At 44.5% G+C, this 24,443-nt stretch overlaps 2 protein-coding genes across 3 annotated transcripts in view; one reads left to right on the top strand and one right to left on the bottom strand.

The window, feature by feature from the left end:
- Nucleotides 1-22,459, top strand: part of NPC1 (NPC intracellular cholesterol transporter 1) — a 108,582-nt gene extending 86,123 nt beyond the window's left edge. Inside the window, exons 19-26 of one of the 2 annotated variants that reach the window (XR_003854783.1) lie at nt 10,526-10,641; nt 14,648-14,777; nt 15,833-16,033; nt 16,460-16,691; nt 18,282-18,395; nt 18,905-19,067; nt 21,669-21,935; nt 22,189-22,459. Coding sequence is in view for 1 of the 2 variants with exons in the window: in XM_029591131.1 (XP_029446991.1) it covers nt 10,526-10,641; nt 14,648-14,777; nt 15,833-16,033; nt 16,460-16,691; nt 18,282-18,395; nt 18,905-19,067; nt 21,669-21,751 (1,039 nt within the window). In the remaining variant the exon portion in view is untranslated. Of the gene's footprint in view, nt 1-10,525; nt 10,642-14,647; nt 14,778-15,832; nt 16,034-16,459; nt 16,692-18,281; nt 18,396-18,904; nt 19,068-21,668 lie in introns of both variants that reach the window. The other variant, XM_029591131.1, reaches the window with a different exon arrangement.
- Nucleotides 22,061-24,443, bottom strand: part of RMC1 (regulator of MON1-CCZ1) — a 135,351-nt gene continuing 132,968 nt past the window's right edge. Inside the window, exon 20 of the mRNA XM_029591133.1 lies at nt 22,061-22,282. Coding sequence (XP_029446993.1) covers nt 22,203-22,282 — 80 coding nt within the window. The 3' untranslated portion in view covers nt 22,061-22,202. The remainder of the gene's footprint in view (nt 22,283-24,443) is intronic.

Raw genomic sequence — 24,443 nt, 5'->3', positions numbered from 1 at the left:
TTTTAGGGGTTTGACGAGCTTTGGAATCCCCTGCACAGAGCTGAGGGTTTTTTCCTCCCTGGTTTGTAGCAGAAACAGAAAGTCCATCAGTTGTTAGCAGACTGTCTTTTCTCTTTCGTTTGTTCCTTCAAAATGTGTATCTTTTTCCCCAGCAGTTTGACGACATCTATAATAGTAAAGTAATAAAATAGGAGAAGTAAAAGGGAAGGCTGGTGTTGTGCTGTGGGTGTGATGTGTGATCCTCCAAATATTATGCGTGCTAATCCTCTGAGGTGCTGCGGCCTAGCACTGGGCCCTGGTGTGTGTAAGTGCTGGGGGTGAGAATGGGAGAGAGAAGTGTTGGTATCAAAAGGCTACTGGTTTCATGGCTGCCAGCAAATGCCTGTTGCTGTGGTGAGCTGAGAAAGGATATGAAAGCTTATGATGCCAGACCACAGCCCTGCTGCGTGTTAAAACTGGAAGCCCAAAGAAGCAGAGGTAAACTGCCAGGCCTGGGCTGCAGACTTAAATAGTGTACTAATGATCAGTGTCTATGCTTGATGCTGGACCTTGGTAGGATGCAAGTATGAGAAGTACTGACAAAATGCCAAGCGCTTGCTATGATAAGAAATAAAAGTGAAATTAGTCATTCATTCATCTAGAAGGATTGCGTTTCTAGAAAAATCTGTTTGTTTTGAAGGTGGTCTCCAAGTGGTCTCTCTCGACATCTTTCCTTGTTTCTAGCGTGACTCCCTGCACTAAGGAACTGTGACCCAGGCAGCTGTTTTGACTAGTTTCTCTCTGAGAAAACCAATAAAGCTAACCCATTGTGTTCTGTCCCTGGACAGATGTATCTAATGGCTTGGCTTTAGAAAGCACGCCACTTCTGAGTGTGAGTCCTTGATTTCTGCTGGCGAGTTAGTTTTCACCATAGTGCACACTTGTCCTTCTTATGCTGGGGTGTGCATATCAAATCCAGGTTGCTGTTATGGCAAAAGGTCCCTACTGCCACCAGACCTCAGGGCCCATCAATGAGTTTTCATGTGAAAGTAGTTTGGTTTTTTTTTTAAAGGGGAGGATGTATAGTGTAGAACAATACATTGGAGGTAGAAAAGGTGGTGGGTTTTTTTACTTTAATGTTTATTGTCCATACCATCAAACAATACAGAAAAAAAAGAGGAATTCTCTCAAGCCTTTACAATAAAGAATGGTAAAACTTTTTTTTCCTTTTTTTTTTTTTCCCCCCCCAACTATGCAACCCCCCTTCCCAGCCCTCCCCTCTGACAATACACTGAAAACAAATTAATTAGAACAAAAGAATAGTATACAGTTGTATGGTCATCCTTCGATTACATCAAATAAAACATAAATCAAGGGGAGGGTTTTGTTTTTTTTTCCAACCATTGTATATACGGATGCCATTTTTACCTAAAGTTCGAGACAATCCTGTCTCAAGACAGTAAGATGACTAAGGAAATATATATTATACAACCTTTCCCTCAAGATGTCCATAGTGGGACAGACAGCACGTGTCCAATAACTGGCTAACGCAACTCTCGCAGCTAATTTAATTTATACTATTAACCCCTGAACTATATCTAGGACTCCAGAGATTGGCATATTCAATAAGAAGTGCCTGGGGTCTGCTTAAGTCAGCAGTTTAGAACATTTAAGTGTGTCATTGCAGAAACTTGATACTTTGGGACATTCCCACCAGTTTGGTGCTATAGATTTATTTATAAGTGCAGAAATAGAACTTTTACAAAGGGACATAAAGTAAAGATCCCATATATCCTGGTCCAAAGGCTATTAAAACATGGCTATTCAAACAAGCCTTCCAAGAGTTTTAACCTAAGGATTATATACCCCCTTTAATATAAATATTTAGTTAATTGTATTAGCTCTGCTCTTACTGTTCTTAAACTGTTTAAATTTTATGATGATTTTATTATTTTTATTAGCTTATTAAACTTTGTATTTACTTCTCCATTTAATTTTGGAAATGCAAATATTTTTAAATATTTGTTAACTAATGTAAACAGATGTGATAGGTTCTCATGAAACTTCAGTATATAAAAATTAATAATAAAAAAAAAAATCCATTTCCCGTTTCTTGGCTTAGGTAAAGATCCCCCAATTAAGATCTGATAGATTTTTTGACATTATCCCTCTGATCCTTCCTCTACTATCGCAAAGCCCCTCCACAAAGGATTTACCTTTAGAAAGTGCCTCGTAAACTCGTGCAGATTTCATATAGTGACATATCTGTATATGGGGTATAAATCCTTATTGGTGAAATCATCATATTTAACTTTCAGCCCAGCAAAATCTACAGGGCCATTAATATTCCAAAGTTGTTCCACTACCCCCAAGACCTCCCACCTAGTGAATTCTAAAGAATTCCAGCAGATAAGCTTATACTGTGAAGAGGTTTAAAAAAAAAAGCCTCTCCAACCCCTGCTAACATAACTTTCCAGGTATCCCAAAGTGCCATTATAAGTTTAGTATGTGGGGAAACATAATCTGGTAAAACTCTGCTTACGTTTCCTGGTACCCAAAACTGCAACTTAATGGGAGCCTATCCCACAATAGCCTGCGCCACATCTGCCCAGGGTTTGGAAGTATATTGCTGATGCCAATCTGTCACACTTCTCATCTGAGCTGCCACATAAAAAAAAATAAATGTTAAGTTTGGCACCCCTAAGCCTCCTAAAATGTTGTACATGCCCAAAACTTTCTGTGCAACTCTTGGCTGTCTTTTTCCAAATAAAACGAAAAACTTGCTTCTGCAGTCTTTATAAAAAAAAAAAAAAAAAAAAGTGTCTGGAATAGAAATAGTTGGAGATTGAAAAAAAGAACCTTGGAAGAACATTTATCTTTTAATAGTAGCAATTCCCTGTACGTACCCGGATCAGTCCAGACGGTGGGTTATGTCCCCCGTCCAGCAGATGGAGTCAGACAAAGCTTCGGAGGGTGCTGCCTTATAAACCAGTGCACCCTTTGCTACTCTTCAGTATCTTTCTGACTCCAGCAGATAGGAGCAGGGGAACCTTTGTTTCCCCAGTACATTGTCAGTGTACTTGTTCTTTCCTCTTACCTCTTCTAAGCTTCTCTGGATGGATCAAGTTCTCTAGTTTGAAAGTATAAAAATTTTTTTTTTTTTTTTTTTTTTTTTAAACTTGCAGACAGAGTTGTTCCTTCTCTACCGCTGTCTGGTTTTTGTTTTTCTCTTCACTTCTGGCTGTACAGGGTAAGTGTGTATACTTTGCTTTCTTCAGGTTATTTCCCGATACAGCTCAACCGGGGGTGTAAGTTGGAGGTTTCAACCTCTTTCCCCCCCCCCCCCCCCCCGCCGTGTCCAACCCGCAGCCCCGAGACACGCATTCCCCAGGGCTGCCAGCCACATAGAAGTCACATTCCTCTGCGGCGCCTGACAGAAGGGAGCAGGCGCTCCTAGCGGAGATGGTCTTTTCCTGCTCTCCACGACACTACCTGCCTTTTCCTCGTGGCCCCCCGGTCATGCCGAGGGCCTTTAGATGTTCGGCGTGTGGAGAGCCCGGGGCACGGCGCTCTCGCGAGGGGATCTGCACAAGGTGCCTCCCTGGGGGGGCACCTCTCAGCTGGCGGGAAGTATGATTTTCACGCGGCCAAGCACGTTCGCACAGGCAGAAGCAGGCCCCGATCCCGCTTAGCGCGGGAACGGTGGCCATCTTGGATGCAGAGCCGGCGGGCCTGGCCCGTGCACCGGACGCATCTAATGATATTTTGCCGCTGTTTCCAGCAGTTCTGACATCGGTTTCCCCTCTGGAGCCCGTCCTGCCCCCCCCCCCCCCCCACCGCGAGGGATCCTTCGTTTATGCCCCCCCTCTGGCCCGCCTATGTTTTCTACAGATTTTGTGCTCCTCATGCACAATGCCTATCTAGCCAGGATGTCACAGCCTTCAGATCCTCTCCCTGGGCCCCTGCTGTCCAAGGTCCCCAGGATGGCTGACCCTCCTCCCGGGGGTCCCTCAGGGGTCCTCTCAAGTGCGTTTGGTCCTCCCCCCTGCAGGGGGGGGGCTTGGATCCAGGGCAAGACCCAGACATGGATGATCCCCAGGATCCTCTGCTCCCTTCCCAATTGGAAAGGGACTATCCCAGAGTGTTGCGAATTTTCCAAAGGGATGAGTTAGACACGCTTATCCCTCATATCCTACAAGAACTGGACATTGAGCCGCCTCTGGAGCCACCTGGTCTCACTCTGTTGGGGAAGAAGGGGGACCCCATTCTGCCGGGGCTCTGCCCTCCGAACAGGGCCTTTCCTACTCATCCTACCTTTCTCCAGCTGTTAGCTAGGGAATGGGACTCTCCCAAAGCCTCCCTCAAGGTCAGCAGGGCAGTGGAAAAACTGTATCCTCTCCCTGATGATGTCCTAGAGCTGCTTATGGTCCTGAAGGTTGACTCGGCGGTTTCGGCAGTCACGAAGCGAACAACTGTTCCAGTGATGGGGGAGGCACAGTGCTTACGGGATCTACAGGACAGAAAACTAGAAGTCTACCTCAAAAGGGTATTCGAAGTCTCAGTCGCCCAGACTCCCAGCACAATCTGTAGCTTCGCTGGGGGTCAGCAGCTCCTCACTTCTCACGATCTACACCCCCCCCCCCCCCCCCCCCCCGGAGGAAGCGTGCCAGGCTGACCGTCTGGAGGCAGTTATTGCCTACGGAGCAGATGCAGTTTATGACCTCTGAGCACTGGCCAGATCAATAGTAGCGGCGGTTTCGGCCCGCCATCTCCTCTGGCTCTGCAACTGGTCAGCGTATTCCTCCTCCAAAACACTGTTGGGATCCCTCCCTTTTAAGGGGAAACTCCTCTTCGGGGACAATCTGGACCAGATCATCAAAGCTGTCTGAGAGAACATGGTACATAGGCTCCCGGAAGATCTGACACGAACTACCAGATCGTTCACTGCCTCCAGAAGCCTCAGTCAACGTCTCTTCCGCACCACTAGACAGGCGATGCCCTCTTCCCGCTCTGTCTTGGTCCTGTCCTTTTCGAGACTGTAGATCGGCAAGGGACAGGATGGCACAAGGCACATCCTCTTAAGTCTCCACGATAATGCCAGATTGGCCAACTCCCAGGATTGGAGGCCGGATTTCTCTTTTTTTTTTTTTTACAAGGAGTGGGGCCGGTTCAGTGGGTCCTCGATATTCTAAGGCACGGCTGCGCATTGGAATTTCCTCCACCCCCCAAGAGACAGATTCGTCTTCTCTCCCTGAGGGTCACCCCAAAAGCAGCTCATTGTGCGACACTCTCGACAGACTCCTGGCTCTAGGGACAATCATTCCAGTACCCCCCACAGAACTGGGCGGCCATTATTCAGCCTACTTTGTAGTTCCCAAGAAGGAGGGTTCTTTCCGCCCAATTCTGGACCTCAAGTTGGTCAAGTCGCTCAAGGTCCCGCACTTCAGGATGGAGACCTTCCGCGCGGTGATTGCTGCAGTCCATCAAGGGGAGTTCCTAGCCTCCTTGGATCTGACTGAGGCTTACCTTCACATTCCCATCCTCAAGGAGCATCAGCGCTTTCTGCGTTTCAAGATTCTAGGACAGCATTTTCAGTTTCAGGCACTACCCTTTGGTCTGGCGACCGCCCCCCAAACATTCACGAAGGTAATGGTGGTGGTTGCGGCTGCTCTCTGGAGGGAGGGCATTCTGGTTCACCCGTATCTGGACAACTGGCTCATTTGAGCAAAGACTTTGCGCCAGGGTCATCAGGCGGTCACCAGAGTGGTACAGCTCCTGCAATCCCTTGGTTGGGTTATCAACTACGCCAAGAGCAAGCTTACTCCTTCGCAGTCTCTGGACTTCCTGGGGGCACTGTTCGACACAGCGATGGGCAAGGTTTTCCTCAGGCCGGATTGTGTCCAGGCGCGCTCAGCGCAGGTTCAACATTTCTCTTGCCTCCCCTTGCCCACGGCTTGGGATTACCTACAGATCCTGGGATCCATGGCATCCACCATCGACCTCATACCCTGGGCCTTTGTGCATATGCGGTCTCTACAGAGAGCGTTACTCTCCTGCTGGAAACCGGTGTCAAGAGTTCCAAGCCATCCTTCCACTCCCGCAGCCCACCAGAGACCGCCTGCGTTGGTGGCTGGACCCGCTCCACTTAGCGCAGGGAATGCCCTTGGACATCCCGGACTGGGTGGTGGTAACCACGGATGCCAGTCTCTCCAGCTGGGGGGGCAGTCTGCCAAACTAGCTCGGTGCAGGGGCAGTGGACAAGGTATCAAGCTACTTGGCCAATCAACCGCTTGGAAACCAGGGCTGTTAGCCTGGCGCTGAGAAGTTTCCTCCCTCTCGTCCATCGGACGGTCGGGATTCTTTCGGACAAAGCGACCATGTAGCGTATATCAATTGCCAGGGACGCACGAGAAGTCGTCATGTCTCCTTGGAAATGGACAAGTTGGCGTGGGTGGAGGCCCACCTCTCATGGCTGGCGGCCTCCCACATCGCAGGGGTAGACAACATTCAGGCAAACTTCTGAGCCGATAACTTCTCGACCCGGGGGAGTGGAAGCTCTCCAGAGGCGATGCAGCTTCTCACCCAGCATTGGGGGACCCCTCACTTGGATCTCATGGCCGCCTCCCACAACGCAAAAGCTCCACAATTCTTCAGTCGCAGAAGAGAGCACGGTGCGGAAGGGGTGGACGCGCTAGTGCTCCCATGGCCTTGTCACCTTCTCTACATTTTCCCACCATGGCCCCTCGTGGACAGGGTACTTCGGAGAGTCGAAGTCCACCGGGGTCCAGTGATTCTGGTGGTGCCAGAATGGCCTCACCGTCTGTGGTTCGCAGATCTGATCGACCTAGTGGTGGATAGCCCTCTCCACCTCTACCATCTTCAGCGTCTACTTCAAGGGCCAGTATTTTTCGACCAGGCAGATCACTTTTGTCTTGCGGCCTGGCTTTTGAAAGGCGTAGGCTGCGACGCCGGGGATATCTGGAGGCCATAGTTTCAACTCTCCTCAAAGCTCGGAAGACTTCTACGTCCCTCGCTTATGTAAGTGGGGAAGGTTTTTGAATTCTGGTGCACATCCCATTCAGCTCTGCCACAGACTGCCTCTGTCCCTCAGATCCTTTCGTTCTTTCAGGCGGGCCTGGAGAAGGGCCTCGCTACAACTCCCTGAGAGTTCAGGTCACTGCTCTTGGATCCCTGGTACATCGGCAGGAGGGAATTCCGCTTTCCTCTCACCCAGATATCGTCTGATTCCTCAAGGGTGCGAAGCATCTAAAGCCTTCGGTACAGGCTCCTTGTCCTTCCTTGAGCCTCAACTTAGTCCTATGGATCTTGGGAGGCCCTCCTTTCGAGCCTCTGTGTGACGCTACCCTCAAGGATCTCACACTCAAGACAGTTTTCCTTGTGGCCATTTGCTTTGCCCGCTGGGTTTCAGAACTCCAGGCGCTGCCCTACTTCCGTTTCACGGATTCTGGGGTCACCTTACGTACGGTGCCCTCCTTCCTGCCTAAAGTGGATTTGGCATTTCATCTGAATCAGACGGTGGAGCTCCCCTCTTTCTCCACTAATGAGCCACGTGAGCTCCGTAAGCTTGATGTCAAGCGCATCCTGATCTGTTACCTGGAGGTCAATAATGAGTTTCGTCTTTCGGATCATCTGTTTGTACTTTGGCATGGTCCCAAGAAGGGATCCAGGGCCATGAAGATAACTATCGCTCGCAGGCTAAAAAGCTATTGTGGCGGCATATATTGGAGCAGGTCGGCACCCCCGTTGGGCGTCATGGCCCACTCTTTGTTCTCAGGCAGCGTCCTGGGTGGAGAGCTAGTCCGTTTCTGCCCAGGAGATTTGCCGGGCGGCCACCTGGAAATCATTGCATACCTTTGCTAGGCACTATCGCTTGAATCTCCAGTCATCGTCTTTTGGTTCTTTTGGCAACAGGGTCATTTGAGCAGGTCTGTCAAGGGCCCACCCGAAGTAGGGAAGCTTGGGTACATCCCACCGTCTGGACTGATCCTGGTACGTACAGGGAAAAGAAAATTATTCCTTACCTGCTAATTTTCGTTCCAGTAGTACCATGGATCAGTCCAGATGCCCTCACTAAGTCTGACTGGGATATTTGTCTTGGATTTACTGCTAGACTTCCTTGCTGTAATTCTCTGACCTCTGCAGCAGCCTCTCTTATGGTGCCGTTCAATACCTTTTTGCAAGTTTGCCCTTTGGCGGCAGTTGGTAACTTTTCCATTCATACTGTTTGCAGTTACATGTGTCTGGTTTAGAACATAAGAAAATGCCATACTGGGTCAGACCAAGGGTCCATCAAGCCCAGCATCCTGTTTCCAACAGTGGCCAATCCAGGCCATAAGAACCTGGCAAGTACCCAAAAACTAAGTCTATTCCATGTTACCATTGCTAATGGCAGTGGCTATTCTCTAAGTGAACTTAATAGCAGGTAATGGACTTCTCCTCCAAGAACTTATCCAATCCTTTTTTAAACACAGCTATACTAACTGCATTAACCACATCCTCTGGCAACAAATTCCAGAGTTTAATTGTGCGTTGAGTAAAAAAGAACTTTCTCCGATTAGTTTTAAATGTGCCACCATCCAGGAAAGCAGTACTTATCTGACTTCAGTCCTGCGGCTCGAACTGTGCGGGGCCCCATAGTTTCGGGAGACCTACAGACCCACGGTTCAACTTGTAAGTCTGTCACCCACTGGCAGAGGAAGCAAACACAGGTAAACTTGCCAGGAGGAGGGGAGACCCAGGGATCAGTCATAAGATAGCATCAGGGAAGAAGGGTGCTCCTCATGGGGTGAGGATTGCTCAAATGAAAAACCTATCTAAAATAATCCCTTTCCCCTGAAGTCACCAGCCTGCAGTAGAATTGGGTCGCTGCATATCTCCTCCCCCTTACCTCTACTCAAAAGGCATGAAGAGTGGGTTGTTTAAATACTGTAACTTCCTGCAGTGTCCTCTCTATCCCAAGCATGCTTTAATTCTGTCACAGTACTGTTTCCACAAATACTGATCCTATTTCAGGCATCTACCACCCTTTCAGGAAAGATTTTCTTCTGGTTTCCTCTGAACCTTCCTCCCTACAACTTCATATTATGAAATTCCTTTGCTATGGAAAATGTCCACCTCCCTGGAATATATTGAATGTTACTATCGTATTCCTCGTTTTTCCTTTTTTCCTCTGGTTTGGAGTGTCCAGAGTCTGTCGTCATAGGGTTCGGGCTGCAGGACTTGTATTGTTTTTAGCCCGTCTCTGATCAGTTTCTGTCCTGTGTTCTTGCAAAGGTCCAGGCTCTGGCCCTGAACTCTACCTGAGGAGGTGCCTCGCTAGTGACTCTGCAAGGACAATGGAGTTCTCACCTGGAGCCTTTGGTTTCTGTGTTAATCCATGCACATACTGCAGAAAAAAAGCTCAGCAAACTTTATTATTTAAGAAGTTTATGGTAATTTGATAACTTACATATGTTACATGGATTCCAAGTTTTGTTCCCTAGAAAAGGACCTTCATCAGGGATAGTGTAACTAAAATATACCCTTCACTTTAGGGATTCAACAATTTCTCCAGTTCTCACCAGAGATGAAATGTCCTCCCCACCTCCCTCAGTCACTTGATTTGGGGTGCAACATGAGTACATGGGTAGTGCATTTCTTTCCAACCAGTTCATAACCACCCCACTGTTTTTCTTTTACTTTTAAGCTCAGCCTTGACTTTTTTTTTTTGTGTAGGCTTAGACCTTGCAAAGTACTGTTGGGTCCTTGTAGAACTGTTCACACCAGGATTTGCTGTGCCAAAAGTTCAGTTCATTTTCCCTGTATGTACCCGGATCAGTCCAGACTCCTGGGTTTTGTCTCCCCTCCAGCAGATGGAGACAGAAGTTTTAACGGACTCTGTCGTATACTCCTGAGGTGCCACCTAGAGTCTCAGTATTTCTCTGTCTCCAGCAGATGTGGGACACTTCTCATTCCTGGGGTGTGTTTATTTTTTTTTTTGTAATTATTCTAAATTTAATTCCACAATGTGGTGATGTCATGGGGGCACAAATTTACAGGATCTTGTTTGGCAAGAGGGACCACTCTTGGCAAGTATGTAAGTTGTATATATTTTTAGTATCATGTCCTTGATGAAGGTCCTGTCTAGTGCCTAAAACATTGGCGTTTCACACAGGAATTATGTCTAATTATTGTGGATCTTGTTGAACTTAATCAATGGAGCTGGATGTGATGCTGGTGCTTCTGTGTACTTGGCAGACATTAATGATCCTCTCTATTTTTTTTTTCCTAAGAAAAGAGGTACTAATGTTGGTATCAGCTGAACTCAACGCATGTTGTACAGTCTGCCATCCTGAAATCCCTGTAGTGAGAACTAGTTTAGCCCTTAGGGAAGAATTCATGTGCATTTGTGCCCTTCGATCATGATCCTATCATGGGTTTTCCCACAAGCTTTGAAGGAATATAGCATATTTGTTGCGGTATTTGTATTCATACTCCTCTCCTGTCTTCCCGCCCCCCCCCCCCCCCCCCCCCCCCTGTATTCCAGCACAAAAATCGCGTACCCATCTTCCTCCTGGATAGATGATTATTTTGATTGGGTCAAACCACAGTCCACCTGCTGCAGAGTCTACAATACTACCGGAGAGTTCTGCAACGCTTCAGGTAAAAGCTCCATGTTCCCTTGCCTCAAGAATTTAATGGTGAAATTTCATGTCGGGGCTGGAATAACATTTTGCCTTTTAATAAGTGAAACTAGCACCCATTCTTTTCTAATTTTTGAAGCTTGTTTGAACATTTACAGTAGAGAGCAATTAAAATAAAGGAAGGTGGATGTACTAGCTGGACTACTCAAAATTCTCAAGTTGCTTGTTGCTATTGCTTTCTTTATGGCACTTAAGAACATAAGAAAGTGCCATGCTGGGTCAGACCAAGAGTCCAAGCCCAGCATCCTGTTTCCAACAGAGGCCAAACCAGGCCACAAGAACCTGGCAATTACCCAGACACCAAGAAGATCCCATGCTACTAATGCCAGTAATAGAGGCCATTCCCTAAGTCAACTTGATTAATAGCAGTTAATGGACTTCTCAAAGAACTTATCCAAACCTTTTTTGAACCCAGCTACACCAACTACACTAATCACATCCTCTGGCAACAAATTCCAGAGCTGAATTGTGCATTGAGTGAAAACGAATTTTCTCTGATTAGTCTTAAAATGTGCTGCTTGCTAACTTCATGGATTGCCCCCTAGTACTTCTATTATCCGAAAGTGTAAATAACCAATTCACATCTACTTGTTCAAGACCTCTCATGATCTTAAAGACCTCTATCATATCCCCCCCTCAGCCGTCTCTTCTCCAAGCTGAACAGGCCTAACCTCTTCGGCCTTTCCTCGTGATAGGGGAGCTGTTCCATCAGCGACCAGAATTGTACACAGTTTTCAAGGTGTGGTCTCACCATGGAGCAAATCAAAGGCATTATGACATTTTCCATTTTATTAACCATTCCCTTCCTAATAATTCCTAACATTCTGTTTGCTTTTTGACTGCTGCAGCACACTGAGCTGACTATTTCAAAGTATTATCCACTATGATGCCTAGATCTTTTTCCTGGGTGGTAGCTCCTAATATGGAACCTAACATCGTGCAACTACAGCAAGGGTTATTTTTCCCTATATACAACGCCTTGCACTTGTCCACATTAAATTTCATCTGCCATTTGGATGCCCAGTCTTGCAAGGTCCTCCTTTAATGTATTACAATCCTCTTGTGATTTAACTACTCTAATAATGTTGTCATCTGCAAATTTGATTACCTCACTCATACACCTTTCCAGAACATTTATAAATATATTGAAAAGCATCTGTTCAAGTAGAGATCCCTGAAGCACTCCACTGTTTACCCTTTCCACTGAGAAAATTGACTATTTAATCCTACTCTGTTTCCTGCCTTTTAAACAGTTTCTAATCCAGGAAAGGACATCACCACCTATCCCATAAATTTTTAGGTTTCTTAGAAGCCTCTCATGAGGGACTTTGTCAAACGCCTTCTGAAAATCCAAATACACTACATCTACATCTACTGGTTCACTTTTAACCACATGTTTATTAACCCCTTCAAAAAAAAAAAAAAGCAGATTTGTTAGGCAACACTTCCCCTTGAGTAAATCCATGTTGACTGTGTTCCATTAAACCATGTCTTTCTATATGTGCTACCATTTTGATCATTAGAATAGTTTCCACTATTTTTCCCGGCACTGAAGTCAGGCTCACTAGTCTATAGTTACCCGGATCGCCCCTGGAGCCTTTTTTTAAATATTGGGGTTACATTGACCATCCTCCAGTCTTCAGGTACAATGGATGATTTTAATGATAGGTTACAAGTTTTAACTAATAGATCAGAAACTTCATTTTTTAGTTCCTTCAGTACTCTAGGATGCATATCATCTGGTCCAGGTGATTTGCTACTTAGTTTGTCAATTTGGACTACTACATCTTCCAGGTTCACATGATTTGGTTCAGTTCGTCTGACTCAATACCCTTGAAAACCATCTCTGGAACTGGTATCTCCCCAACATCCTCATTAGTAAACATGGAAGCAAAGAACTCATTTAATCTTTCTGCAATGGCCATATCTTCCCTAAGAGTCCCTTTAACCCCTCGGTCATCTAATGGTCCAACTGACTCCCTCACAGGTTTCTTGCTTCGGATATATTTTTAAGCTTTTATTAAGAGTTTTTGCCTCTACGGCCAACTTCTTTTCAAATTCTCACTTCGCCTGTCTTAATGTTTTACACTTTACTTGACAATGCTTATGTTTTATCCTATTTTGTTCAGATGGATCCTTCCAATTTTTGAAGGACTTTTTTTTGTCTAAAATAGCTTCTTTCACCTCACCTTTTAACAATGCCGGCAATTGTTTTGCCTTCCTTCACCCTTTTTTAATGCATGGAATACATCTGGACTGCACCTCTAGGATTGTATTTTTAAACAATGTCCATGCCTGTTGAACAATTTTAACCTGTGCAGCTGCACCTTTCCATTTTTTTTTTCCATTTTCCTCATTTTATCAGTTTCCCTTTTGAAAATTTAATGTTAGAGCTGTAGATTTACTTATTGTCCCCCTTCCAGTTATTAGTTTAAATTTGATTATGTTATGATCACTATTGCCAAGTGGCCCCCACCACCATTACCTCCCACCAAATCCTGTGATCCATTAAGAATTAAATCTAAATTAGTTCCCTCTCTCTCGTTGGTTCCTGAACCAATTCCTCCTGAAACAGTCATTTGACATCTAGTAACTTTCTCTAGCATGTCCTGATGTTACACTTACCAAGTCAATATTGGGGTAATTGAAATCTCCCATTATTATTGCACTGCCAAATTGGATAGCTTCTTTGATTTCTCTTAGCATTTCATCATCTGTCTGACCATTTTGGCCAGGTGGAAGGTAGTATACTCCTGTCACTATACTCTTACCCAACACACATTGGATTTCTACCCATATAGATTCTGAGCATTTACTCTCTTGGGTCCATTGTCTTTTTAATCCAGATAGGTTTTTGTATACTTTCTTGGAAAAGAAAGTATTTTTGAGAGTGATTCAGTCATTTCCCTGGATAACTTGGCCTGTTTGAAATTTGCTGTCCTCTGATCAGTTAAAGTATATGTGGGGTTCAGTGTGCATGGGAGCCACTGAGGCCAAAAAAAGCTTTTCTTGGATCCTGTTTAGTTTGGAAGAGTAAATAAACATACGTATTTTCAAAGCTAGGAGTGTATTTGCGCCCGGGCCCATCCTTTCCTCTCTGCAGAAAAAGGAAGCGCAGAATCTGCTGGGGCTTCTATGTCAGTGTACCCGTAAGAAAATTTTTCAAAAGAAAAACCTGTATAATTCTTTGAAAACTTACCTGTCTGGGGCTGTAGGTACAAAATTATTTTGTGCCTAGGCAAGTTACTGAAAATTGACCTCTTGTGCCCATGCCCTCTCCTGAGTTTGCTTTTTAATGGTTCACTTTGGTGTTCATGCTGTGATTTGGTGTGCGGCCTGCATGGTCCTGGGTTGAAAGGCAGCTCTGCGGCCTCCCGACTTCTAATGGTAGAACTAGCTTTTAAGGACTTGGAACACTGGTATCTCTTCCAGCATTCAATGTAAATCAGAATGAATCTTTTTTTACTGAATTATCTAAATGCTTTCCTAGTCCTGCTGCTTTAATTTTAGAACCCCTACCCTTAATGTTCACAAATGCAAGATCTGGCAAATGCCTTTTTGAATAGAATTGGGGGGAGGGGGTGTTTTTGGACCCCCACCTACCTGTCCAACTGTTATATATTCAGTTTTGCAGAAAACTGAGACCAAGATGTGTGGACTTTGGTAATGGTTTTGGTGGCAATGATTTAGCTCTTCCCTCAACATCATTAAGAAATGTGAATGAATTTAATATTGTGTCTAACTTATTATACATATGCTCTGTATCTTTTCTTGAGGAACCTTTCAAAAGGCAATAAATATGACTGACTGACAAATTATCAGGCACATATTCTGTTCAGAATGTGTTTGAGGTCACCAGATGGTCACCTTTCCAATGTGTAATTGATGTGTACAGTAATAAAAAATTTGTGATCGATGCTTTGGAGGTACTAAACTTATCTTCCTTTGGTCTCTTATTCCGATAGTTGTCGACCCATTGTGTGTGCACTGCCGTCCTTCTACATCAGAAAGCAAGAAGAGGCCTCAAGGGGAAGAGTTCATGAAATTTCTACCTATGTTTCTTTCAGATAACCCTAACTCAAAATGTGGGAAAGGGTAAGCATCAAAAACCTGACTAAAATATCTTCAGGCACAATTGGCATTAAAAACTATAAATGTTCCCCCCCAAAATATGAACAAAAGGAACCCAACAGTTTTACAGCGATACTTGAATGGCAAGAGTGTGTATTAACATGGCTGGTCACATTTGATAAATGTAGCTGTTTTTTGTGTTTGTTTTGTATCGGGCCGATACAGTAAAAAACACGGGAGAGCGGGCGATACAGTAAATAAATTTATTTAAATTAGGCCCAGCGGTAAAAAGAGGCGCTAGATACTAGCGCGTCCCTAGCGCCTTTTTTCAGACAGGAGCGGCGGCTGTCGGCAGGTTTGACAGCCGACACTCAATTTTGCCAGCGACTGTTCTTGAGCCCGCTGTCAGCCACGGGTTCGGACACCGGCAAAATTGAGCGTCTGGTTTTCAACCCGCAAGCCTATTTCAAATTTTTAAACTTTTGGGACCTCAGACTTAATATCGCCATGATATTAAGTTGGAGGTGCACGGAAAAGCAGTTTTTACTGCTTTTCTGTGCACTTTCCCGGTGCCTGGAGAAATTAGCGCCTACCTTTTGAGTAGGCGCTAATTTCTGAAAGTAAAACGTGCGGCTTGGTTGCACATTTTACTTGCTGAATCGCGCGGGAATACCCAATAGGGCCATCAACATGCATTTGCATGTTGCGGGTGCTATTAGGTTCGGGGGGGTTGGATGCGCGTTTTGGACGCGCTATTATCCCTTACTGAATAAGGGATAAAGCTAGCGCATCAAATGCGCATCCAAATGCCGACTAACAGTGCGCTCCGTCGGAGCGCACTGTACTGTATCGGCCTGTATGTTAACCTGTGTTTGGCATATAGCATCCATACAGAGTAATGTCCAGAACTGTCCAACCCATGTGGACCCAGCAGGCATACGGGAAGTGTCCATTAGTGTCTAGAGAGACTCATACTTGCCATATGGGACTGACCCTGTGGTCCTTGTCTCAGGCATGGAAGTGTTATAGGGTCTGGTCCTCTGTTCCTTGTTTACTGTGTGTGGCTTCCTTGTTTCCAGAGGCCATGCTGCATATGGCACAGCAGTTAACCTCGTCAACAACCACTCTGCCGTGGGGGCTACTTATTTCATGACTTACCATACTGTGCTGAAAACCTCCTCGGACTTCATTGACGCAATGAAAAAAGCACGGATAGTAGCAGAGAACATCACTGAAACCATGGACAGCCAAGAAAAGCGTTCTCGTGTCTTCCCGTACAGGTACCTTACCATACGCCCTCAGAAAAGCACTCTCCCTTTTTTTATTCCAGCACTTCTGGGAGTGTGCTCTGTTAAATCGAGTACATAAATTCATAACCTGGGATAAAAAGCAAAGTACCATTGACACATACGTGTTCTGCTTAATCAGCCTTATAGTGTGTTCCTGAGAGAAACGGGGCTTGGATTTATTTGTGCCAAACTCTGGTTCTGATGCAAGACCCAAGGTTTGCAGGAGCTGGTTTTCATTTGAAAGAATAAATGTGATGGTCTCTTCCCCAGGTCTTTGCTGAAATTAGGATATTCCTGCGTATCTGGCCAACCTCTAGAAGCAGAATAAAAACACGTTTTGAATCCGAGCAAGAGGATTCCTGTACTTGTCATTAGAGTTGGCTGCCAGTTCTGATTTTCTCTTTGCTTTCCGCACAGTATCTTCTATGTCTTCTATGAACAATACCTCAACATCGTAGATGACACTATCTTCAACCTCTGCCTGTCCTTGGGGGCGATATTCCTGGTGACCAATGTCCTGCTTGGGTTTGACTTGTGGTCAGCTGTTATCATGTGCATCACAATTTCCATGATTCTCATCAACATGTTTGGTTTGATGTGGCTGTGGGGCATCAGCTTGAATGCTGTGTCTCTCGTCAACTTGGTCATGGTAAGTGGTAATCTCTCTTGCTCTGGGAAAATGTAATGGAACAAAATAAACCAAACCCAAGGTATGCAGAAATAAAGAACTCAACAAAAATAATAAATATTCTGCTAATAATAGAAGGCTCTTATCACATCTTTTAAGGAAAGTATAAAGTGACCATCATATAGTGTCTTTGTGCAAACTGCTTGTGGGAAAAGCCTTCAAAGCACAGCTTATGGAAGAAGCCTTAAGGCACAGAGATAGGTTTAATCATCGGTCACTTATACTGTATTCGTGGGTACTCTTGTCTATGGCTGAAAATATTGTACCTCTGAGCGGTGCACAATTATTGAAAATATAATGTGCCCTATGTCTCTGAGTAGTGCACAGTTATTAAAAATATAATGTGCCCTTATCTCTGGCAGACTTTGGTGGTCCTGAAGACTGGCCTCCAACACTGCAGGGTTTCGGAGTACACAACTCCTTCAGGGAGCTTCAGGAATAAAATGCTGCCTGTGAGTAAAGGTTATTCAGGTGTGACCAACTCACCTGTCAAAGAAAATTCATCGGATATGCAATTCAGCAAACTGAGGACAACTTTTGAGACCGGCATACACAGCTGACCATATCCGATGAATTTTCTAGGGCACATTATATTTTCAATAATTGTGCACTGCTCAGAGGTACAATATTCTCAGCCATAGACAAGAGTACCCACGAATACAGTATAAGTGACCGATGATTAAACCTATCTCTGTGCCTTAAGGCTTCTTCCATAAGCTGTGCTTTGAAGGCTTTTCCCACAAGCAGTTTGCACAAAGATACTATATGATGGTCACTTTATACTTTCCTTAAAAGATGTGATGATAGCCTTCTATTAGCAGAATATTTATTATTTTTGTTAAGCATATCAGCTTAGCATTAATCTGTGCAGCCCTGAAGCATTTCCAGACTGTTTATAGAACAAATAGCCTGAATTGCTGTTGTCACTCACTGCATTTTTCTTATTGCTTTCCATGAGGCCTACACCTCTCTTCCTCATCATGTTATGGTAGTGGATAGAGCCAAAACTTGCACCATAAGTGGTTTGTGCGATTGGGGTTGGAAACTGCTGAGGTTACTCAATGGTTTTGAGGTATCATTGAGACAGTTAACCTCTCTGTTAACAGCAGTTCATCACACTGTTGTCCCTGGTTCCTCAGTTCTGTGCATTCTGGGATTTGCAGTCCTGTATTTTGCACTTCCATAGCAGAATGAGACCTCTGTGTGGCTAACCCACAGGACTGGCTCATAGTGACCCTGTGAGTAAGACATTAAGTGAGAAGTATGATGAAAACCAGAATTTTTAGAGGATGCTTGGGGAAAATCAGTTCAGCACAACAGAAAACCATGATCTGATGGGAGATCAAGATGCTACACTTTATATGTGAAATGGTACCTTGGGAATGTTACTTTGTGAAATTAAATGTAGCATCCATTGTACTTATGGTATTTTTAATTTATTTGGAGGGGTGGGAGGACATGGGAATGAAGGAGAAGATGGTGCCACTTGGTTATACAGTATGTGTGATAAGTGCTTGGAAGAGATGACTGGTATTGTATGCTTCCTTCCAGACCTGTGGTATATCGGTGGAGTTCTGTAGCCATGTGACAAGAGCATTTGCTGTCAGCATGAAGGGCAGCCGCCTGGAGCGTGCAGAAGAAGCCCTTGCCCACATGGGCAGCTCAGTAAGTAGCTGTTGCAGCCAGTTTTTGTTATTTCTATTGCCCGGTAAACCATGGTCTGGGCAGCATTTGGTTGGTATAATGAAGGGAGAGGCATGAAACTTTGTAAAATCACCACCTTTGGCTACTGTCATCGTTACAGATTTAATTCAATTTGGACTCTATTGCCTCCTCGCCTGCATGCAGGTGTCAATGATGTATCCAAAATATGAAAACAGCACAAACTGATGACCAGAGGAAGTGATTTTTAAAAGTAGGGGCTATGGCCATATACAAGGGTTTTTTTTGTTGTTTAATTCTTATTGCAAAAATAACATTTTAAGAGGCTTTGCTTCCTTTGTGTGGCTTTTTTTTTTTGGGTTATGAGTTTTAACTATAAAATAACTTTAAACATGTGACTGCAGGCAACTTTGTTCCATTTTAATTTGAAACCCTGTAACACAAAACCTAGTTATGTATACACTTTTGCTGCGTTACGCACCTTTCTTCTCATTGTCCTCTTTGTTTGGCAGGTATTCAGTGGCATCACTCTGACCAAATTTGGAGGTATTGTTGTGTTGGCTTTTTCCAAATCTCAGATCTTCCAGATCTTCTACTTCAGGATGTATCTGGCTATGGTGCTACTTGGAGCCACCCATGGGTTAATATTCCTACCTGTCTTCCTCAGCTATGTGGGTAAGTGCCTGTCTCTTTCCATCCCTTTGACTAGGTAACATGCACACTTCTCATGTTCAGGATATCTGCACTATATATGCATCCACATGTTCACTTACATGGACTGATTTCAGTAAGAATAACACCTCCAAATGAGCACCTTACCTTGAAATGCTGGTGTACAAATTTTTAGAAGTCTGCTTTAGTGATTTAAAATGTGTCATTTATTATTACTGTTCATGTGCTGAATTTGAATATGACAAACTGGCTGGCTAGGTTTCCATAATTGTTTTTAAATTTGTCACCCATCGCCTGGTGGGTGAACTCCGGATCCTCTTGTCCCAGATCCGGTACTTGGTAGGCACACTCCTGAGCACCTACAAAACTCCAAATGAAGTAAACTATAAATCCCTCCTTTTGGTTCCCAGGAGGCTCCCTTAGCAGGGCTCGAACCCAGAGTCTCTAGCTGGCTGGGGAACTGAAGCTGTCCCAGTGAGCCACCAACTCCTGCCAGCTACTGCTGAGCTTGGCTTCCTGCCAGAGTCTCAGCCTTTATATCACAGTCCTCTTCTTTGTATGCCATAAGTCCGGCAAAACAAAAAGAATGTCCCAAAACAAGCCAGCAAGGAATTTAAAGTCCGGCCCTGCTGGCCTCTTTGCCACCTCTCGTATCTCTGGCCTCTACTGCTTTCCCCAGAGATACCTCCACCCACATGGCATTTCTCGCAAAGGTTCATTAGCAAAAAAAACTTCTATGAAGTCCTGCTAGACACAGCTCCTGCTGCAATCCAGGGCGGTTACCTCTGTGTCCATAGCGGTAGTGAGTCAACAGTTTTAGCTTGGCAAATGGTGAGGCTGTTGGGCCACATGGCTGCAACTGTCCACATTAGTCCCTTGGCACGCTTAATAAGCACAGAGCCTGAGGTTACAGTGGCGCCAGACCACGCCAAGCCTCCAGGCTCGCATCCAAGTCACTTCGTCTCTACAGGACTCTGTCATGGTGCCAAATTCTCTTTAATTTGGAATGGTGAACATCTTTCCAAAATTCCCCTACCCAAATTGTCCTAAACACAGATGCATCCACCTTAGGGTGGGGAGTTCATGTAGAGGAGCTCCACACCCAGGGTCTATGGTGTCAGATCAACTTCCTGGTGCTCCGAGCAATCAGGTACACACTATGGGTTTTTAGAGATCGGCTATCCAATACAGTTGTCTTGATACAGACAGACAATCAAGTTGTGATGTGGTATGTAAACAAGCAGAGAGAGAGTCATACCTCCTGTGTCACGAAGCAGTCTAGATCTGGTCCTGGGGCCTGTCCCACGGGATGGTACTCTAGGCCATGTATCTGGCTGGAATAAAGAATGTGATAGAGGACAGACTGAGTCATGCTTTCAGACCCCACAAGTGGTCTTTCACCTCTAGGAAACCCAGATGTGGTCTTGTTTGCATCCCTATGCAACAGGAAAGTGACTCAGTTTTGCTCCCTGCACAGAACAGATGGCAAACCAGCTTCTAATGTCTTTGCCCATCATTGGGGCAAGGGTCTTCTATATATGTATCTTCCGATTTTCCCCTGGTGAAGGCTCTCTTGAAGCTTCACGAGTACAGTGACTATGATTCTCATAGCCCCTTGATGTTAGAGACAAGTTTTCCACTTCTGGAGTGGTTTTTTTATCCAGCATTCCCTATTTTCAATTGCTGGTCAAAACTTCATTCAGCTCCACTGGTTCCTGTGCAGTGCGATGTATTTCACTTTTCTCTGGCTAATACTCAAATGCACTTTTACTGTTGTCCTTTTTTAAACGACCACATCCCTTCTCTTCGTTTCACCACGAGACTAATTAGTCAACTTCTCTGCATCTCTCTACCGCGACTGTCACGCATGCACAGGAACTAGTGGAGCTTTGGGCAAGTGGAATTGAATGACGTTTTGACCAGCAATTAAATAGGAATGCTGGATAAAAAATAGTGAGATCAAACAATAATGGGATGAAAATAGATATGTGAAGACAAGAAGAACATTGAATACAATCTGGGAAGATCATATGATCAAGTATTGGGCAACAATAGTGAAGGTTCAATATAAGAAGTATTTGTGTGAGATGGATAAAAGTTATGAAAAATATATAACATTCTAGTATTAAAATCAATAAGGTGATGCTGAAGTTGTAATTATTGTATTGGAAGATTTGTATTAACCCCTGAGGAAGCTCAGAGAGCGAAACAATTAGAATCTTATATTGTTGGGTGTATATTTTAATGTGGTGTGAATGGTGAGTGTGAATGTGGGGGAATTGAGAATGTTTAATAATTTGGAGGTATATTATGTAACAAAAGGAAATTTTTGAATGAGTAAATAAGATTGAAATGTTTCCTTTATGTTCAGATACAATAGAGGTATTAGGAAACTGTGTTCCTTCTGTGACAATACCATGGAAGTCATTAAATCATAAAAATATTACCTTCAGAGTAACAATTCATATTTGAGCATGTGCCCTTGGATGAATCATTGGGGCAGCTGTTAAGACCTGATGTATCATAAAAATAAGAGAATGATGTAGCTCTGAAGAGATGGACTGTACTGCCGCTTTAGTCTTCTTTTTTTTTTACCCCCCACAGGGCCCCCGCTAAATATAGCCAAACTTCAGGCTGCAAGAGCAAGATACCATGGCACAGAACGAGAGAGACTGCTCCATTTCTAGTCCTTGCAGGGGAGAAAGGACAGAGACTCTTTCCTGGTCCCTCTGTGAGCTAAGCCTACGATGCTTGTGTTCTCCACCTCAGCCTGGCCTGTGCTTACACTGTGACAAAGGACTTCTCCATGGCCTAGATCTGCTTCTTCCATCCAACAACTGTTAGCATATGAAAGTCACAACCTGGATACTGGTTAGAGAAGGATTTTTCTTTAGGATTGGATTTCTCCCCCCCCCCCCCCCACGAACTTTTAAGAAGAAAATGCCAATCAATGCAATGTTCCTACTCATCTTTTGTAAGGATTCAAATCAGCAGGGTTCTGTACTATATTTAATATAGTTTTAATACTTGACATTCATTGCACACTAGCAAAACATTTTTGTAATTTACAAAAGGAACAGCTTTTGAGTAATAAATTAAACTTTATACATTTTTGTTCTTGTAGTTCAGGAGCTGCTGTCAGAAAGCTGCAGTTTTCGTGGATGGTTGTTCTCCAAAAACTTGCTTGAAATAAAGGACATGTTCGCCACAGTGTTCTCCTGGAAAACAAAAGCCAAATGTCAAAAGGAGGACTGGACTGAGCTTGCATCAAACAATGGGGATAGGGGATCCAAGCTGGATGTGAAATTGTTGACCACATCTTATGACTGCAGCCAACTGAACCACCCTGTGCATAAATTAACATTTTTATAATGAAAATAAAGGTTTAAAACTCATGATGAAGTATACAAATGACCTGTGTTTAACTTAATCTGGTCACTGCATTGTCTTGTCTTTGGGCCATGGCACTAGCCATTTTGTTCCAAGCCCAGGTGTGAGCACAACTCATTGGCTGGTAGCCTCCCTCCTCAGAGGTCCAGCTCCAGCAGACAGGATTACCTGACCAATGAGAGCAGCCTAAATGTTTGGTTTTGTCTGAAGTAGCAGCTTTATTTTTCCAGAATAAGTTGTAAAGGGAACCATTTATGTATGACAGTTAAGGTACAGTTGCCCTATACTGTAGCAAAGCTGCACACTTAAATCCTCCTTCCTATATACCCTGACAAGCTATCTGGCTTCAGTGAAGAAAAGTGGAAGGTGCCACTGCACAGCTGATTTCCTTCTGCTGCTGAACAAGCCTAATCAAGAATATACCATTTTGATTCCCAAATAATATGAATGTAGCAATGAAGTAAAATCAGAACTGATACCACTAGTGAAAGATCAAAGCAAGGGGCTTAATAGGATTGTGTTGATTGCTCATTCAAGTTCTTAAAGCCTATAGTAAAATGTCTTCTAGTATGTGTTTTGTAGTAAAACACTAAAGTTAATGAAATTGCATTAGAAATGCTGAGACTACTTTCACCTCTTGACTAATGGTAGGTAACGATGCATGTTAGTGTGTTTCTAAGCACCTGATATTGGATTTGAAGAATTCTGTAACTAGTGCACCCCTGACCCTTTCAAACTAGACCTAGCTATTAGCAAAGCTAGTATGGCACAGCAACTACTGTATTTTTTGCTCCATAAGATGCACCTGACCATAAGACACACCTAGGATTCAGAGGGGGAAATTAAAAAAAAAAAAAAAATTTTGTGCTAAACCTGCTCTGTCCCCGGGCATCTGTGCGTCCTATGGAGCAAATTAGGGGAGTGCATAACTTTTTTTTTTTCCTCCCCATTTTGTTTTTGGGTCTGGGGAGGGCCATTTCGGTCCATGCCCCAGATCAGAAAACTTATCTTTCTATTTCTGTGGGAACCCCCCAAGACCTGCCAAAAGACTCTGGTGGTCCAGGAGCCATCTCCTGGACTTGGGCCATCAGCTGCCTGTAATCAAAATGGCACAGACGGCCCTTTGCCCTTACTATGTCACAGGGGCTACTGCTGCCATTGGTTGGCCCCAGTGACATAGTAAGGGCAAAGGGCCATCAGCACCATTTTGATTACTGGCAGCTGACAGCCCAAGTCCAGGAGATCGCTCCTGGACCACCAGGGATTTTGGCAGGTCTTGGGGGGGGGGGGGGGGGGGTTTTAGGTTTCTTTTTATATTCACTCCATAAGCTGCACAGACATGTTCCCCCCCCCCCCCCCCCCTTTTGGGGGGAAAAAAGTGCATCTTATGGAGTGAAAAATATGGTACTTTTTCCTGCGATGATAAAGTGAGGTTCTTTATCAGCCACAGCCCCATTTATAGTGAAGGTTTTTCTTAAGGATAAAGAAAGTTGCTGATCTGCATTAAATGTTTTCCACAGATAAGCAGGTTGAATTAGCCATATCATCTGGAGAAGGTCCCTCTGGTCCTCTAGGGGGGTGGAGCTCCAAAGAGCACACAGTACCTGTATGAGTACCTCCAGTTGCTGAAACCTGTGGTGATGGCTGTTGAGCCAGACGGCAGTCCTCTGCTCTAGCTGCATGCAATGGAGGAGGGGCTGTCTCATCTATGTTTGGTTTATAAAGCCTTCGATCCCTCAGCAAGGATTTCTGCGGGAGCCATAGTGGCCAGATGCATAGCTTGGTTACAGCCGAGTGCTATCAACAAAGCTGTCCATGAGAAACTAGCTGTGCTTTCCTGCTAATCTCTTCAGAGATAAGTTGCAGGAGATGATGACTCAGCTAAAGGAACATAATGGGGTAATACAGTCATTGACATTGCAGGGTTAACAGCCTCAGAAGCAACAACACAGGGAGAAATCAGTAAGCAAGACTGGGAAGAGCCACAGA

The sequence above is a fragment of the Rhinatrema bivittatum genome, chromosome 2 (genome assembly GCF_901001135.1).
Source record: "Rhinatrema bivittatum chromosome 2, aRhiBiv1.1, whole genome shotgun sequence".
Taxonomy (NCBI): domain Eukaryota; kingdom Metazoa; phylum Chordata; class Amphibia; order Gymnophiona; family Rhinatrematidae; genus Rhinatrema; species Rhinatrema bivittatum.
Note: the sequence above shows the minus strand (reverse complement) of the source record. Positions and strands in the feature narration are given on the sequence as shown.